The sequence below is a fragment of the Leptinotarsa decemlineata genome, unplaced genomic scaffold (genome assembly GCF_025532065.1).
Source record: "Leptinotarsa decemlineata unplaced genomic scaffold, Ldec_3_MD MMD2_tig00005453_RagTag_RagTag, whole genome shotgun sequence".
NCBI lineage: Eukaryota > Metazoa > Arthropoda > Insecta > Coleoptera > Chrysomelidae > Leptinotarsa > Leptinotarsa decemlineata.
Window position 1 is genome coordinate 101,074 of NW_027412624.1, and position 16,738 is coordinate 117,811.

General features: G+C 33.1%; 1 protein-coding gene across 4 annotated transcripts in view; it reads left to right on the plus strand.

Annotated features, from left to right (window-relative positions):
* The window catches only part of LOC111506951 (VPS35 endosomal protein-sorting factor-like), a 40,166-nt gene that overhangs the window by 18,770 nt on the left and 4,658 nt on the right, over positions 1-16,738 (plus strand). For 3 of the 4 annotated variants that reach the window (XM_074179344.1, XM_074179346.1, XM_074179347.1), the window contains 3 exons: positions 1,531-1,723; positions 1,925-2,212; positions 2,308-2,564. In XM_074179344.1, the coding sequence (XP_074035445.1) occupies positions 1,531-1,723; positions 1,925-2,212; positions 2,308-2,564 (738 nt within the window). Of the gene's footprint in view, positions 1-1,530; positions 1,724-1,924; positions 2,213-2,307; positions 2,565-16,177; positions 16,269-16,738 lie in introns of all 4 variants that reach the window. The other variant, XM_074179345.1, reaches the window with a different exon arrangement.

Below are 16,738 nucleotides of genomic sequence, written 5' to 3' on the forward strand. Positions count from 1 at the left end.
TAAAATATAAAAATATAAGAACACTTATCTATGAAGAATACTAATTATCGTCACTTGAAATGCAAATTAATTTATAGTGAAATAATGTAATCTATACTCATAAATTTGAAAGTCGCTCATTTAACTATCATTCATCTCTGTTTATCCTTACCGCTATATTTTTGAAGGCTGAAATTTTGTATGTAGGTTCGTTCTGTGCTGTAGATGTGCATTAAGAAAGGATTTTTAAATATTCCAACTGCACCCCCTGGGATAAAAGGGTCGCGTTGACATATGAAAATTACCTTTTCATCGCCGTTTCTCAGTACCTCTATATTTTCGGGGGCTGAAGTTTTGAATGTAGGTTCGTTTATGTGGTAGATGTGCAATATGAAAGGATTTTTAAATATTCTAACTAGGGCGCCATTTATGGAGAAAAAAAGGGGCGTTTATAAAATAAAGTTACCTTTTCATCACTGTTTCTCCATGCCCTTAAATTTCCGGTGAGTGAATTTATATTTACTATCAGCATTGCACCCTTGTGGAGCCCGGCGATTCGCTAGTTGAAAATAAATAAAAAATGCATAATACATCTTACTAAACTTTTAATTCTTTCAATGTGATTATCTTTCTTTCTTTTCTTTCTTTAAATCCATGCACACTTTTAAATGATGACCACTACTATAAACTATTGGTTTTGAGAATTAATAACACCTTTGTACATAAATAATATTTCACAATGAATTTACCTTTTCTTGGCCAACAATGGATCTAAGAAATGAATAGTCTTATCCTCACTCTCAACCAAGCTGCATCAATTCCTTAATGTGCCCTGAACTAGCTGTGGGTACCAAAATTTATGATACGGGACTAGATCACACACGGGAAAACCTTCATGAAGGAATCGTGTTTATAAAGAGAAAGTTCTGGTTTAATAGAGTAGGGATCTACACAGAATTATTACAAGGCTTCTCATTTGAGAAAATCTGAACAAAACAGGGCTGTACAATGGAGACCTTAGCTGCAGGCAAAGTAACAATAGGACATAGATCATTATATTTTATGGATCATAGGAGGCAAACAATTTATAGACATCCCCAATTATATCCAGAAGAATACGAGAAACATGAGGCTGTCAGATTTTCTGAAAGCATGAATGAAATAGTTCCCTTGGAAGTCTCCCAAGCAGCAGCAAAAATATTCTGAATGACATATTAACATATATGTCCCAGATCTGCATAAAATGAGTGTTCATTTCTAAGAATTCTGATTCCAAGGAGTTCATCAAAATTATAATAATAATTAATGAAGGCTCCCAAGCAGCAGCAAAAAATAGTCTAAATGACATATTAACATATCTGTTCTAAATATTTGAAATTCGTTAAATTTCTTGTATTGCATAAAATGAGTGTTCAAATCTTAAACTTTTAATCGCAATAAGTTAATCAAATTTGTAATAGTTAGTAATAAAAAAGTAGAAATTTATAATGTAGCGACTTGAAGTGAGTGGTAAAAGAATATTTTTGAAACATTTTAAAATATTTTTTGCAGCAAGTAAATGCACTCTCGGTCAACACAAGGCTAGTCATCAAAGGTATTCATACCAGAAAAACGGCAGATTTCGTACGAGCTTGTGCAGCATATTGTTTCATCACAATTCCCTCAATATTATCAGAAAAGACCCGTCTGGAACTGTACTTACTATCAGGACAAGTTGCTCTCTTCAATCAGTGTTTAGGACAAGGTATATTAAATATAATTTCAATAATGTTGAGCATATGTTGAAATATCTTGAAACTCATTGTAAACCTTTATGAGAGATGTATAAATATATCAACACACACACAATTATGGTCAACATTTTTGTTAGATTCTTAACCAGCAAATCATTACCATTCTAGACTGGAATGTGGGAGCGTGTGTGAAATAAAATTTACAATTTCAGCTGATGCATGTTTAAAAGCAGCCCTAGCTATGTTAGCTGAACTATCAAAAGCTTCTTCCAATTCTGAAATATTCCTTGCGTCGTATATAAAACAATTTTTGTCAACACTTCTGGTTGTGCCAGATAACCCAGAAAGAGGTGTTCTGAGTTTGATGAGGGGATTGCTCAATGTTATGAGAGAGTTAGACTGGAGCAGACCAAATTGTACATTAGGAATGTTATACATCAGTGTTATTGATGTTTTGACGGCCATGGCACAGGAAGACTATCCTTATCATATTGACAAAGGTTTGTTACTGTAAATTCGTGAGATGTGCTACATATGTATATATTTTCATAAATTTCTCCAAATTCATAATTCAAATTTTGTTCACTTGTTTCAGTGGAGTCAAATGATTCTCTTTATGGATGTGATCCCAAATTCTCATCAGAAATTGATTCCATATGCTCTATAGTAATTAGAGAAATTCTTACTCTGCTCAAAGATCTTGGAAGTTGCAAACGACAATCTCAAGTTGCCACAGATTTATTTTGTAGAGTGGCATTGAGGGCAGATTTGACCAGAAAACCCCTTTTCATTTTGGCTCTGAATTTGTGGCAACTCAGTTTGAAAAACGGATATGCTGATGTGAAATATATGGTATGTTACATACTGATAAGGCTTAAAATAATTCATTGCAGTACTTTTGTTTGAAGGTGGTTGACAATGTTTCGTGGTGTATTTCATCAGTGCAGACTTCCATTGTCTAATATAATATAAATTGATTTGAAAACCCTGAAAAAAAATTAAAAAGATCAACCGAAAATAACAATTTCATTAAACAAAAAACTGAAATTACAAAGAAATAACATACAAGTAACAACCAAAAAATAAAAAATTGAAATATTAATAAAAGCTGAAAATTGAAAAATATTAACTATTAAAAAAAAATGAAAAATAAAAAGATTCCAAACCAAGTTACGTCACGACGTTTCGATTGTGGATAAGTTCGTACAGTATTGTCTGAGAGTAAAAGAATTTCAAGAATGCAAACATGTCGCTACATCAAAGAAAGCAACATAGTCGTCTCAAGCAAATAGCACTGCAATTCACCCACAAAATCATTGAGATATGTCTACCCTCTATATCCCTTGAGGACGCCGCTAACAAGCCATCAAAATAGGGATATGCGACAAAGAATGCGAAAATACCGCCAAAAGAACCGCTCGATGGTTTTTCTGATTTTACGTTTAAGATAATATTAATAGACGTCGAACTAGGGGTATTAATATAAATTTTCCATTGATATATTCTGTATGCTAAGAAGATAATTAAAATATTTTTGTTTAAATATTTTATTTTGGGAAGAACAATTTATATTTGAAATAGTTTTTCATTATTTAGAATTGTTACCTTCTACAGATCTATAAAATAATGAGAATATTAAATTTACAAATAAATACAAATGTAGAAAGGGTAAAAAGTTACTGCATTTGATAAATTAGCTTTTTGGAAAAAAATCAAATTTGTCATTAACTTGAATTTAAAAAAATTTGCATATTATAAGAAATATGTATCATCTGGTGACGTTTTAAAGACTATCCATTTTCTTTATCCAACCTATTTAAATCAAAACATTATAATTTGTTGTTATGATTCGTCTTCTAATGTAAATAAATTTGGTATTATTATTATCATTGACACTGATAATATCAAATTGATCGTGGGTATGATAATGCAGATAGATAAAGTATTCGAAACATCAGCAGATAAGTATACAAATAGAATAGATTTCCGCGGTTAGAAATTTGAACATCTGATTTTGAGTTGAAGCGCGTTCAAAATTTTTCGTTGTTCGACGTTTCGGCTTCGACTTTTACATTTTCAGGAAGTAGAAAAAGTTACTGCATTTGATAAATTAGCTTTTTGGAAAAAAATCAAATTTGTCATTAACTTGAATTTAAAAAAAAATGCATATTATAAGAAATATGTATCATCTGGTGACGTTTTAAAGACTATCCATTTTCTTTATCCAACCTATTTAAATCAAAACATTATAATTTGTTGTTATGATTCGTCTTCTAATGTAAATAAATTTGGTATTATTATTATCATTGACACTGATAATATCAAATTGATCGTGGGTATGATAATGCAGATAGATAAAGTATTCGAAACATCAGCAGATAAGTATACAAATAGAATAGATTTCCGCGGTTAGAAATTTGAACATCTGATTTCGAGTTGAAGCGCATTCAAAATTTTTCGTTGTTCGACGTTTCGGCTTCGACTTTTACATTTTCAGGAAGTAGAAAAGTGTGGCTGCACTGAGAGATACACTTTATATATTCTTGTTGGTTTGGAAATGAAGATTCTCATTCCTTATTGGATTTTATAGTTGATTCAGAAACAATTTTATAGATGATTTGAAAGGGTTATATTTTTAGGAGTGATTAATTTTTTGGGAAAGAAAGTTTTTGGCTTTCTACTACTCCATCTGATACAAAAAAAAATGGATGAGAGAATCTTCCAAAGATTTGTGTCTTCAGTTTGTGTCTGAAAGTTACTTCTTTGCATGATCTACACATCCATGTATAGAGTTACTTATTTTCAAATTGATTAATCCTTCCTTTCTTTGGAAGATTCTCTCATCCATTTTTTTTGTATCAGATGGAGTAGTAGAAACTTTCTTTCCCAAAAAATTTTATAGATTTAATGGGAATACTTACTTCGAATAAGACATTGCGATCATTTTAATCTGAAAAAAGTCTACAGGGATTCGTTGAGTGATTCTTCACTGGATGAATCAGTTTCATTGGGATTGATGACAACTGGAATAATTTTTTCTGATAATGAGTCTATGCGATCATCCAGATCTCATATCTCTGCTTCGATTCTGATTGTTTTGTGGATATATTTTTCCCAAGCTTTTTGGTCGACTGTTTCCAGAGCACTGTATAGGTGTTTCTTTACTTCACACAGCTTGAAGGTCTTATTATTCCTTGCGATGAATCCTTTTACTTGAGCCCAAATCAACTCTTTTGGATTCAATTCACAGTAATGAGGCGACAACCGAAGAACCGACATTCCTTTAGCGTTCGCCATCTCATCGGTGACATACCTGACGAATTTTGTCTTATGACGTTTAACCAAGTTGAGGAGCTCCGCTTTTAACATAGTCGTTCAAAAGGAATAGCTTTCATTTGTAACTACTCAGTAATATCTGCTTTCTTCCAACACGACGTCGGCAGCTTCTCGACTCGCCTACTGTGGTAACTTGCGTTATCCATTACTATTACGGATCCCTGCGGAAGTTTTACGAGTATCTTTTTAAACCATTTTTCGAATACTGTGGCATCCATTTCTTGATGATTATCCCCATTTTTTTTCGATTCAAACACCACCAATCCATCTTTCACAAATCCTTCACTGCTGCCTATGTGAGTAATGATAAGACGACGACCTTTCCAACTGGAATTTTCAAACCAGTGGACCAACCTTCCATAAAGGCTTGTTTCCACTTTTGATGTTCTGATCTTGCCAAACCTTCGAGACAATATGACCCTCATTGACCCATGTTTCATCCAAGGAAAAAATAGATTTACCTAGTGCTCTGGCTTTCTTTATTTCTCTTAAATAGTTTTTTCTCCATTCTACAATCTCTGATTTTTCTATTAACATGCTCTTTCCATCTTGCTTTCCAAAAGTGAAAATCAGCTCGTGTAATATCTTCCATAATCGAGTTCTTATATCAGAAAAAAAACTGTCTTCACGAATAACTGACAAAACTTCATTTAATGTAGGTATTTCGTTTTTTATGTAAAAAGAGTGTACTATTCTCCTAATAGAATTCTTCACTTCTTCATCGATAACCAAACACTTTCTACCAGTGGATACTTTCGGCTCGAAAAAGTTGTTGTTTTCCTTGAGTTCGCGCATTTTTGCACTACTTCCTCTTTACTTTTTATTTCGGGCGGATATTGTATTCTTAAAGAATTATATACATTCATAACAATTGTTTTTTCATTTATATTCAATGGTGACAATTTCGGACGCTTCACGATTCCCGAACAACTAGCTTCAATGTTGTATAGCTGTTTATTCAACACGCTCTCGAAGTAAACTGAAGGATATCGAGAATAACCCCGCTAAAAAGCCAAGCCGGTCTTATTGATGGGTGCGATGTGTCTGTTGAGAGTATAATTCAAAGGAATATCTATTTATACCACCTGCAAATAAACAATGTTTTTTCAATCCCCTTCAACTAAATACCTATTTGTTGGAGAATGTCCTGGTTACTACTTAACATATTTTAACATTCGTCATAGTAGATTTGTTATTTTGTTTATTATGAATATTTTTCAAAAATAAATATTAACATTTTATTAAAACAACGATAAATATAAAATAAAAACAACAATAAAAATTAATTGGCGCTCCGGGGCGACTTCATTGATTCCAGTGGCGCATTTGCTTTTTCAGCTGCAGGAAAACCCGGAAGAACCTGCAGCACCACATCATCTGAAGATCTTGATCTAACAATGTCCTCTCTCTTATAAAACAAAATGTAGGGTGTCTCCAGAGGCTCCAATAAATTCAATGCATCGCCAGAACACTTCGTGACACGACTATCGTCAAACTTAAACCAGTCCGTTTCGTCTTTGACCAAGGCGTAATAATGACCAAATTCAACGCCAGAACCACAGTGAACAATGACTGCATGAGTATTATAATTGTAATCTGCTAGGTTGAAATGTTCATCTATTTCGAACCTTCCTAACTGACTGTTATAAGGAAACAAGTATAGCTGAGGCACCAGTCAATTTAATAATAATTTTCAAACAAGACTCAACTTCTAACGGAAGCAAGAAACTCTTTAGAATAAATATTGTATTTTCGTCGTATAAATTCATTTATTCAATTCGTTATATATATATATATATATATATATATATATATATATATATATATATATATATATATATATATATAATATATATAATGCGCACCATTAGGGAAACTTTTTTTTCGAAAAGTTTCAATGAAGTTTAACTTCGGCACTTGTTTGTGCTTTAAATTTAACTTAAAATGATGCGGCCAACTGCGACCCTCTGACGTTCAGTGTTTGTCAACTTCAACTTTTTTTTTGAAAAAAAAAAATTGAAAAAGTGCAATTCTTTATCGAATTTAACAAAAAGTTACTTGAAAAAGTTGTGTCTACGGCAATTTTATATCCATATGCCAAATTTTATGCAACTAGGATGAAGTTAACGTTTTGCTTATTTTTGACAGATATCCCCTTTATTTAAAAAAACAAGTTCGGTTAATTGTCATCAATTCATGTATACATAACAAACTCATCATGGAGTTTAACTTGAAATTGAAAATGTGTTATAAAAATTTTAACATGACTGGTGCAAAGTTTCAATCACTTGGTTATTTTCTTAAACAAACGTCAGTACCTTCAATTTTGAAAAAGCAGACACAACTCAAAAACTGCAATAAGTATTAATAAAATTACCAGAGTTGAAATTACATTAAAATTTCAGTATTTACAAATTATTTATAAACATTAACTAGATGCTTATTCACGTTGAATAAATTTTTTAAGTAGGTTTGACAAACAAAATGCATGCTATGATAGTGTCAAGTTGTTGATTTACTTGTCAAATTTTTAACAGTTATTGTTGCAATAATGTTGTCTCTTCAGGAAAGAATAGAAATAGTTTTAATATGTGGTGAGAATACACCATACCGGCAAGTAGGTAACATTTTTAATGAACGGCATCAAGGAAAACATGTTCAACATACTACTGTGTCAAGGATAATGTCGAAATTCAGAGAAACAGGATCTGTAGCAAATCCATTTAAGAAAAAGCACACTCCAAGTAAATATGATGAGGAGGCCCAACTTAACATTTGTTTAAAAGTTATTGAACACGGGCAAACGAGCATAACCGATATTATAAAAAAACCGATTACAAGAGAGAAAGTGTTACAAAAATTGTATTAAAGAATAAATTTTGGCCTTACAAGCCAAAATTTATTAACACATTAAAAGAACGAGATTTTGATGTCCGTTTGGGGTTTTCATTCTGGTTTCAAGGAGAGAGAGAAGAAAATGTAAAATTTCCGTATAAAATTTTATGGACAGATGAGGCAACGTTCTCTTCAAATGGAACGGTAAATTCTCAAAATTACCGATGGTGGGCCCAAGAAAATCCCAATTTCACAGTTGAATGTGGTGATCAGTATTCCTTCAAAACTAATGTATTGTGTGGGATACTTAACGACCAAATAATTGGGCCATTTTTCTTTAGGGAAAATTTATCATCCGTCGGTTATCTCAACCTTTTAAATAATGAGGTTAGTGAATTTTTAGATAATATGCCTTTAAATATTAAATACGACCTATGGTATCAGCTTGATGGCGCACCAATACATCACACGGTTGCTGTAAAACAGTCCCCCCAACAAATGTTCAGAGGCAAAGTTATTGGACGTAACTGGGAACATTATTGGCCACCTATATCACCCGACTTGACGCCTTTAGACTTTTTCTTGTGGGGTTACCTGAAACAAAAAGTGTACCGAAGTTGTAGACCATTTACTGACATACAACATCTATAAATACCATTCGCGAGTGCTGTGCAAATATAAATCTCCGATTTAAAAAAAATGCAGTTACAGATGTCAGTAGAAGGACCATAATTTGTATTGAACGTGGAGGACGACATACTGAAATGTAGGCTATAACCTTATTTAGATCAATAAGTAATTTTTTGTACCCATTTGTATTTTCTATAATATTATTGTTGTTTAAAATTTAAAATTATAATAATAGTTCTATCGAAATTATTTGCATTTTTTTTAGTTGGTTCTGCTTTTTCGAAATCAAAGGTTTGTTCAAGAAAATAGGAAAGTGATTGAATTTTTGCACCAGTCATGTTAAAATTTTTATAGAAAATTTTTAATTTCTCTCTAAAAATGTCCGTATAGGTAAAAATGTATCAGAAAAGTTAAACTCCATGATGAGTTTGTTATGTATACATGAATTGATGACAATTAACCGAACTTGTTTTTTAAAATAAAGGGTTTATCTGTCAAAAATAAGCAAAACGTTAACTTTATCCTAGTTGCATATAATTTGGCATATGGATATAAAATTGCCGTAGACATAACTTTTTGTTAAATTCGATCTAGAAATGCACTTTTTCAAATTTTTTTTTAAAGTTGAATTTAACAAACACTGAAAGTCAGTGGGTTGCAGTTGGCCGCATCATTTTAAGTTGAATTTAAAGCACAAACAAGTGCCGAAGTTGAACTTCATTGAAACTTTTCGAAAAAAAATGTCCCATATGGTGCGCACTTTAATCGTGATACTGTATATATATATATATATATATATATATATATATATATATATATATATATATATATATATATATATATATATATATTTATTATATATATATTATATATATATATAATATATTATATATATATATATATTACTTATATATTATATATATATATATATATACGTTTTCCTTACAAGATGAGATCTTATTAAAATTAAGACAACCCGAGATCTACCTGAAAGAGTGTAAATTCTGAAGTATATTTATAATTAGTAGCATTATAATGACTCATCAAACCTCTATCCCTTGAGAGGGGAAACAGATTTGAATTTTGGGTTTTTGTTAAAAAAGTTTCGAAACGAGATCCATAGAAAGAGTTATCCACGTGTTGTATTAGTTTTGTATGTTCTGTAAACTCACACCAACGTGAGATCCGTCGGTAGTGCGCAGCCATTGTTGAATTTGGCACTAAAATGCGAACCCTTAGCAGATGCTTGATAAAAAGACCACGTGCTAGACATTAGTTCGCATCGGAACAGGTCAATTTTAGTTGCCCTTAAACACACAATTGAATTTAAAGATATATTGAAGACAAATGCGAAATGTCGCGGGAAAAGTATATAGTGAAGTTGGTGGAATTACAAGTGGAAACAAATAAGGAAATTGATAGTTTCTATAATTTTGTTATTCTTTTTCACCAAGGACATTATTACTCCGTTACAGTCTAGAGAATTATTATCTTTCATCATCGACTAAACGACTTAACCTTTCTACTCTACTTTTACAAGAGAACGCGAGCAATAATATGAAATGTGTCTAAATAAGGATTTCTAACATTCAAGAAAAAGTTTAATTATGACTGCAGTAATATAATCACATTTTCCTGTAGACGATGTGCTACTCATTATCAACCCATGATAGGTGGCAAAAAATTATTTCTTTTTTTAACACGCTTTTATTTGATTCACCTGTAACTAACAAATAATGTGATAAAATCTTGGAAGTTAATTTTCACCTACTTCCAATCGTCTGAAGAATATAAAATTTGGCACACATATCAAGAACCAATGACAATACAAGAATTTCGTGATGAGAATGTAATAATGATAATTATAATAATTATAATAATAATAATGATGTCCTCGACCATCAAAGTAAGACGATGTTCGTCATAGAGTTTTCGTCTCCTGGCGAATCGAACATCGCATCGTCCGAAAAGTGGAGGAAAAATGGACAAAATATCGAGACTTGCTCTTTGAACTCCGCAGGCTCTACCCAAACCATTCTGTAAAAATGGTGGTTCTGATCATAGGGGTTCTTGGTGGAATGATGGACACGCTGCTCTCCAATCTATAAATCATACTGGTTTGCCGTGATACGGCAGAAATCTTAGCCGGAAGAATGCAGAAGGCCGTCATCCTTGGTTCACTACGGCTACTCAGGGCACATGATACTCGGGCCCAGTAATCACTCACCCCACGGACGTGGGGAGTGGTTATCAGAGTAAATGATCCAGTGCGGCCTCCGGAAGTATCGGGGCTCAGGAGCTAGGGCCTGACTGGGACATCCTTTTATGGAAAAAAATAATAATGATGTGAATTTATTAATTATAAATTCCACCTGCTTCCAATCTTCCGAATAATCTAAAATTCGGCTTACACATCAAGGACCGACGACAGTACAAAAATTTATTATTATTAATGTAATAATAATAATAATGTTGAGAATTTTGAAATTTGATTTTTAGCCATATCTCATCCTCCGAATAATCTAAAATTTGGCACACATTTCAAAGACCAATGAAAATATAAGAATTTCCAGATATTTGAAGTTGAATAAGTGTATGCGTATGTTATAGGGATACTCATTAGTTGCTATGTAAGTTTTTCTATATCGGGAAATTTTTGTAAACAAAATCCCTCAAAAATGCCAACAATTTTCTATATACTTGAAGTCATACTCATTGCAAGGTACGAAATCTGTTGGTTATAATGTTATAAATAGTAACCCACACATTCCTTTAAAAAATCAGGAGATTTTGATACGCACGCACTTATTCAACTTAAAATATCTTGAAAAGCGTTGATATTTGTGAAACAAAACTCATCCATTTTTTGTGTAGGAAATATTTGGGATTAAGAAAAAGAAGACGAAATCGATATTAATCCAGTGTTGTGAAATTTGGGGAGGGGCGATTAGGGGCACCCACCTGCCGTACGCTCCTGTTTGAAGTTACGAACACATGATTTGCATTGAAATTTGGAACTGAATGCTATCATGTGACATACCAAATTTCATTAAGAGAAGTTGAGCCGTTATGTAGTCAATCTGAAAAAATATATTTTTTGTCGCTTTCAACACCCAGTAACTCGGTTATTATTCATCTTAGGGTATATGTTTATTGGAACTTTTATCCCTAAAATCCCTACCATCAAAGTTTGTCCCCTTTATTGTGGGACACCCTGTATATGGGCATACAAATTTTACCAACGAATAATACATTCTGATACACTGAACAAAAATTCTGTCAATTGCACAAAAAAATCATATCGATAATTCAATAAACAATCCACAGGAACATAGACAGAATTTCTCATAAGAGGTGACCGACATTCAACAACTTTTTTGGCCAACCCTGTAGACACATGAACGAAATAAATTTTTTGAAGGTGATTGACAATGTTTCATGATGAATTTCACTAGTTCGGACTTCCATTGTCTACTATATGAAATGATTTGAAATCCCTGAAACAACTAAAAAAGGAGAATTGAAAATGAATAGCTGAAAATAACAATTATATTAACCAAAATAAACCTGATTCCTCCGAGAGATGACTATTTATAGGTCGTTCGAGTACTTTCACTTATCCACGCTTTCCATTTTCTGCTTCACTGGTTCCGTGGGAGATGACCGTTTTGGCGGGAGTTTGCCATTTTTCGCTTGATGATGGGTTTCCATATGTTGCGTATTTCTACGCTGGCTTGGCTGAATACGTTGTTGGACAACATGTATGCGGCTTCCTTGAATTTTCTCCTTAACCAATGTTCCTCTCTGTGCAAGATCTCAGCTTGGGACCACTCGATGTTGTGTTGATGGGTCCAAACATGGTCTGCTATTCCTGATTTGCTATTCCGTTGAAGATCATTTTTGATGATGTCTAGTTTCTTCTCGAGACCTTCCTTCGTATTACAAAGCCCAAAAGCACGAAGGAAGGTCTCGAGAAGGAACTAGACATTATAAAAAATGATCTTCAACGGGATGGCTACTCCAAAGCGATGGTAGAAAAGACTTTGGCTAGAAGACAGCAGGAGCCTCGCAAGGAAGAGAAGCCGTCACAACCAGTGCTTGCACTTCCCTACATCAGAGGATTATCGGAGAGGATAAGAAGAATTGGTTCCAAGTACAACATCAGAACCTGCTTCAGATCCGGTAACGCTATCCGTAGCAGCCTCACGAAAACCAGGCCACCAAACGCGGACTGCGATTCCAAGAATTGCATTTATCGGATACCCTGTGAGTGTGGAAAATCCTATATTGGTGAAACTAAGAGGCCATTGAATGTTCGCATTGCCGAGCACAAGAAACACACACAGCGAGGGGAAACCAGCAAATCAGGAATAGCAGACCATGTTTGGATCCATCAACACAACATCGAGTGGTCCCAAGCTGAGATCTTGCACAGAGAGAAACATTGGTTTAGGAGAAAATTCAAGGAAGCCGTATACATGTTGTCCAACAACGTATTCAGCCAAGCCAGCGTAGAAATACGCAACATATGGAAACCCATCATCAAGCGAAAAATGGCCATCTCCCGCCAAAACGGTCATCTCCCACGGAACCAGTGAAGCGGAAAATGGAAAGTGGGGATAAGTGAAAGTACTCGAACGACCTATAAATAGTCATCTCTCGGAGGAATCAGTCCAGTCATCACCCGAAGACGATTGTAGATACTAACAATCGAAACGTCGTGAACTAACGTGACTTGGAATCTCTCCACTTTTTATTTTTATTTTCTTTTTTCATTTCTTTATTTTCATTTTATTCATTCAATTGTTCTATTTTTACTTATATTTTATTTCACTATTATTTCATTTCAGGTTTATTTTGGTTAATATAATTGTTATTTTCAGTTATTCATTTTCAATTCTCCTTTTTTAGTTGTTTCAGGGATTTCAAATCATTTTATATAGTAGACAATGGAAGTCCGAACTAGAAATTCAACGAAATAATTCTTCTAAAAAGTTCGATCAGATTTGTCTGAAGAAAATAAAATCCAAAAATCAACAGAAAATACGCATGTGTAGACAAATTTCTTGATATATATTAGACATTTAATGCTTTTTGTGGCTCGCCCTGTCCAGTTACAAAAAACTTCTACGAACTAAAATTGTTTTTCTTGATCACTGAAATAATACCTATATCTAAAAATTTTGAAAATCTGACGACCTACAGAATTGCATGTATCAAGAGACATGTCCTTTTCAGCATTCTCGTTCGACAACGTAGAATGACATATTTCACCATTTAGCAAAAGCACAATTGCGAAACAAATTATAATGAACACAAAAGATTAGGATATAATGTTAACATATGTCTTGAGGAATGCAAGGTGATACGAGATCCACAATAACGCCAAAATTACCGGATCTCAGGTTTACCGTAAAATGCATATTGAGCTGATACCGGTGTATGTTACTGCCACACCCTCTGTAGGCAACATCGAGGAACTTCTGAAGTATAAAATTGCATAAAATGGGTCCAATGTGAGATCCCAACAAAAATTCAATCGTGCCTTTCCCCACCCTTCCTACACCTGATGAACTCTATATACACAGGGATACAAGACGAGATCCGAAATCGGATCTCAACTTGAAAAATGGATCTCTACTTGTATGTTTTATATCTTAAAAGGATCTCGATTTGTTCGGAAATATATATATATATTATATATATATATATATATATATATAATAATAAAGCGGAAAATCTTAGCGACTGGAGAAATATTCGATAAAATAGATTAACAGGATCTCTCAGTCAAAAAATCAAAAATCAAACTCTGCTTTACTTAGCCAAATTTTCGCTTCTAATGGGAAGCTTCTCCATGGCCTATAAAATATTCACAAGTCATTAAATTATAGGCCCTGAAGAAGCTTCCCATTAGAAGCGAAAGCTTGGCCAAGTAAAGTTTTAATCTTCCTCTTTGAAGATGATCACTTGGTGATCGAAACACGTGTCGAGGTGTTAAAAATAACGATTTGGTGTTGGGGAAAAACTCCAGTAATATTCATTACTACACCAAAGGTTCCAAACAGTGCATCATAAGTAAAGCAGAGTTTGATTTTTTGACTGAGAGATCCTGTTAATCTATTTTACCAGAGAGTTCAAGATTATCAGCATTTATAAAAGTTCATGTTTGGTAAAAAAAAAAATCGAAATTAATTTATATCTTCTAAACGGTAATAGATAGGTATAGGGAAATAGTATATGAATTTGTTGACAAAGTGATAATGAACTATAATATGATATTATATACGGGGTGTTCCATTTGAAAAATCAAAGAAGCCGCTACTTTATAGTAGAAGCGACAACGCCGCTTCGTCTGAAGTATTTTAGGCGTGTAGGTCATATTGATTTATGCATACTGTGAAATTTTCAGGTTGATCCGTTAAATAGTTTGTCAGAAACGGCTAATTAACGCTCATCATGAAAAGCCCTATATATATATATATATATATATATATATATATATATATATATATATATATATATATATATATATATATATATTAATGATGCAACTAATTTTCCTTTATTTTCAGTATTTCATTTCAAACTTTTGTTGCCTAGAAGATGACAGTACTACCAACTGTCGAAAGCGCTCGCAGATAATTAATAGAAGATATAAAACTTCAAATCCTTTTTGTAAAATTTAATATTGATATATATATATATATATACATATATATATATATATATATATATATATATATATATATATATATATATATATTTTGATTGATGCAACTAATTTTCCTTTATTTTGGGTATTTCAATATTAAATTCTACAAAAAGGATTTGAAGCTTTGTATCTTCTATTAATTATCTGCGAGCGCTTTCGACAGTTGGTAGTACTGTCATCTTCTGGCACTCCTCATGAACTGGTCATCCTGTTGTCTGTCTCTTTATACGGCCTTAACTCTGGTATTTCAGATACTTTAGGTAAATTTGCCTGTATTTGTTCTGCATCAGGTACTCTTCTTCGTGTTAGATCTTCTCTAGGAATGTGTATGGTTTTGGTTAATATATTGAATGTGAGATCTTGTGTTTTGATTTGTACTTGTTCCTCGATAAGTGATTTATGACTGTTGAATTCATGGATGTTCAAGTTTTCCCAAATGTCCATGCGGTTTCCCTTGTTGATTTGTTTTATTAGTTTCATGGTCTCTGGTGGGGGGAAATTATGTTTGTTTTGTATGGCGTGTGTTGCAAGGTTTGATTTATATACTGTTGGATTTATGTATGCCTTTTTGTGCTCATTGTACCTTTGGATTAGTTTTTTCTTGGTTTGGCCGATATAGAATTTGTTGCAGGCCGAGCATTATATACTGTATATCCCGTTTTGGTCTTTGTATTCTTCTTTTTCATAGTTGTTTATTTTTTGTGTCATCTTCGTGTTCGGCTTGTATGTGATGTTGATGTTCAGTGGTTTGAAGATGTTTGTTAGTTTTTTGGTTTGGTGTCCTACGTACGTAAATGCTGTCCATCGTTGTGTTGTTTTGTCTGTTGAGGTGGCTTGATCCTTGTTCTGTATTTTTTGTTTGATTCTGTTTTCTAGTTTATCTATTGTCTTTTGGGTGTATCCGTTTTCGTTCGCTATTTGGTATATGATTTTCCGTTCTTTGTTTCAGGCTTCATTGCTGAGTGGTATCCTTAACATTCTATATATGAATGCGTTATAAGCAGCCATTTTGTGTGATGGTGGATGGTTTGAACTTGAGGGTATAGTAGAGCTTGTTTGTGTAGGTTTCCTGTATAGTGCCATTTGAAATTGTGTTTTGTTGTGGTTATATCCTATGGTTATGTCCAGGTAGTTAAGTTTTGAGTTGTGTTCTTCCTCAATGCTGAAACATAGTTTTTTGATTTATTTCGTTAATTTCTTTTGAGAACATAAAACTAATAAAACAAATCAACAAGGGAAAAGGCATGGACATTTGGGAAAACTTGAACATCCATAAATTCAACAGTCATAAATCACTTATCGAGGAACAAGTACAAATCAAAACACAACAAGATCTCACATTCAATATATTAAACAAAACCATACACATTCCTAGAGAAGATCTAACACGAAGAAGAGTACCTGATGCAGAACAAATACAGGCAAATTTTCCTAAAGTACCTGAAATACCTGAGTTAAGACGCTTTGACCGTATAAAGAGGCAGACAACAGGATGACCAGTTCAGTTTGA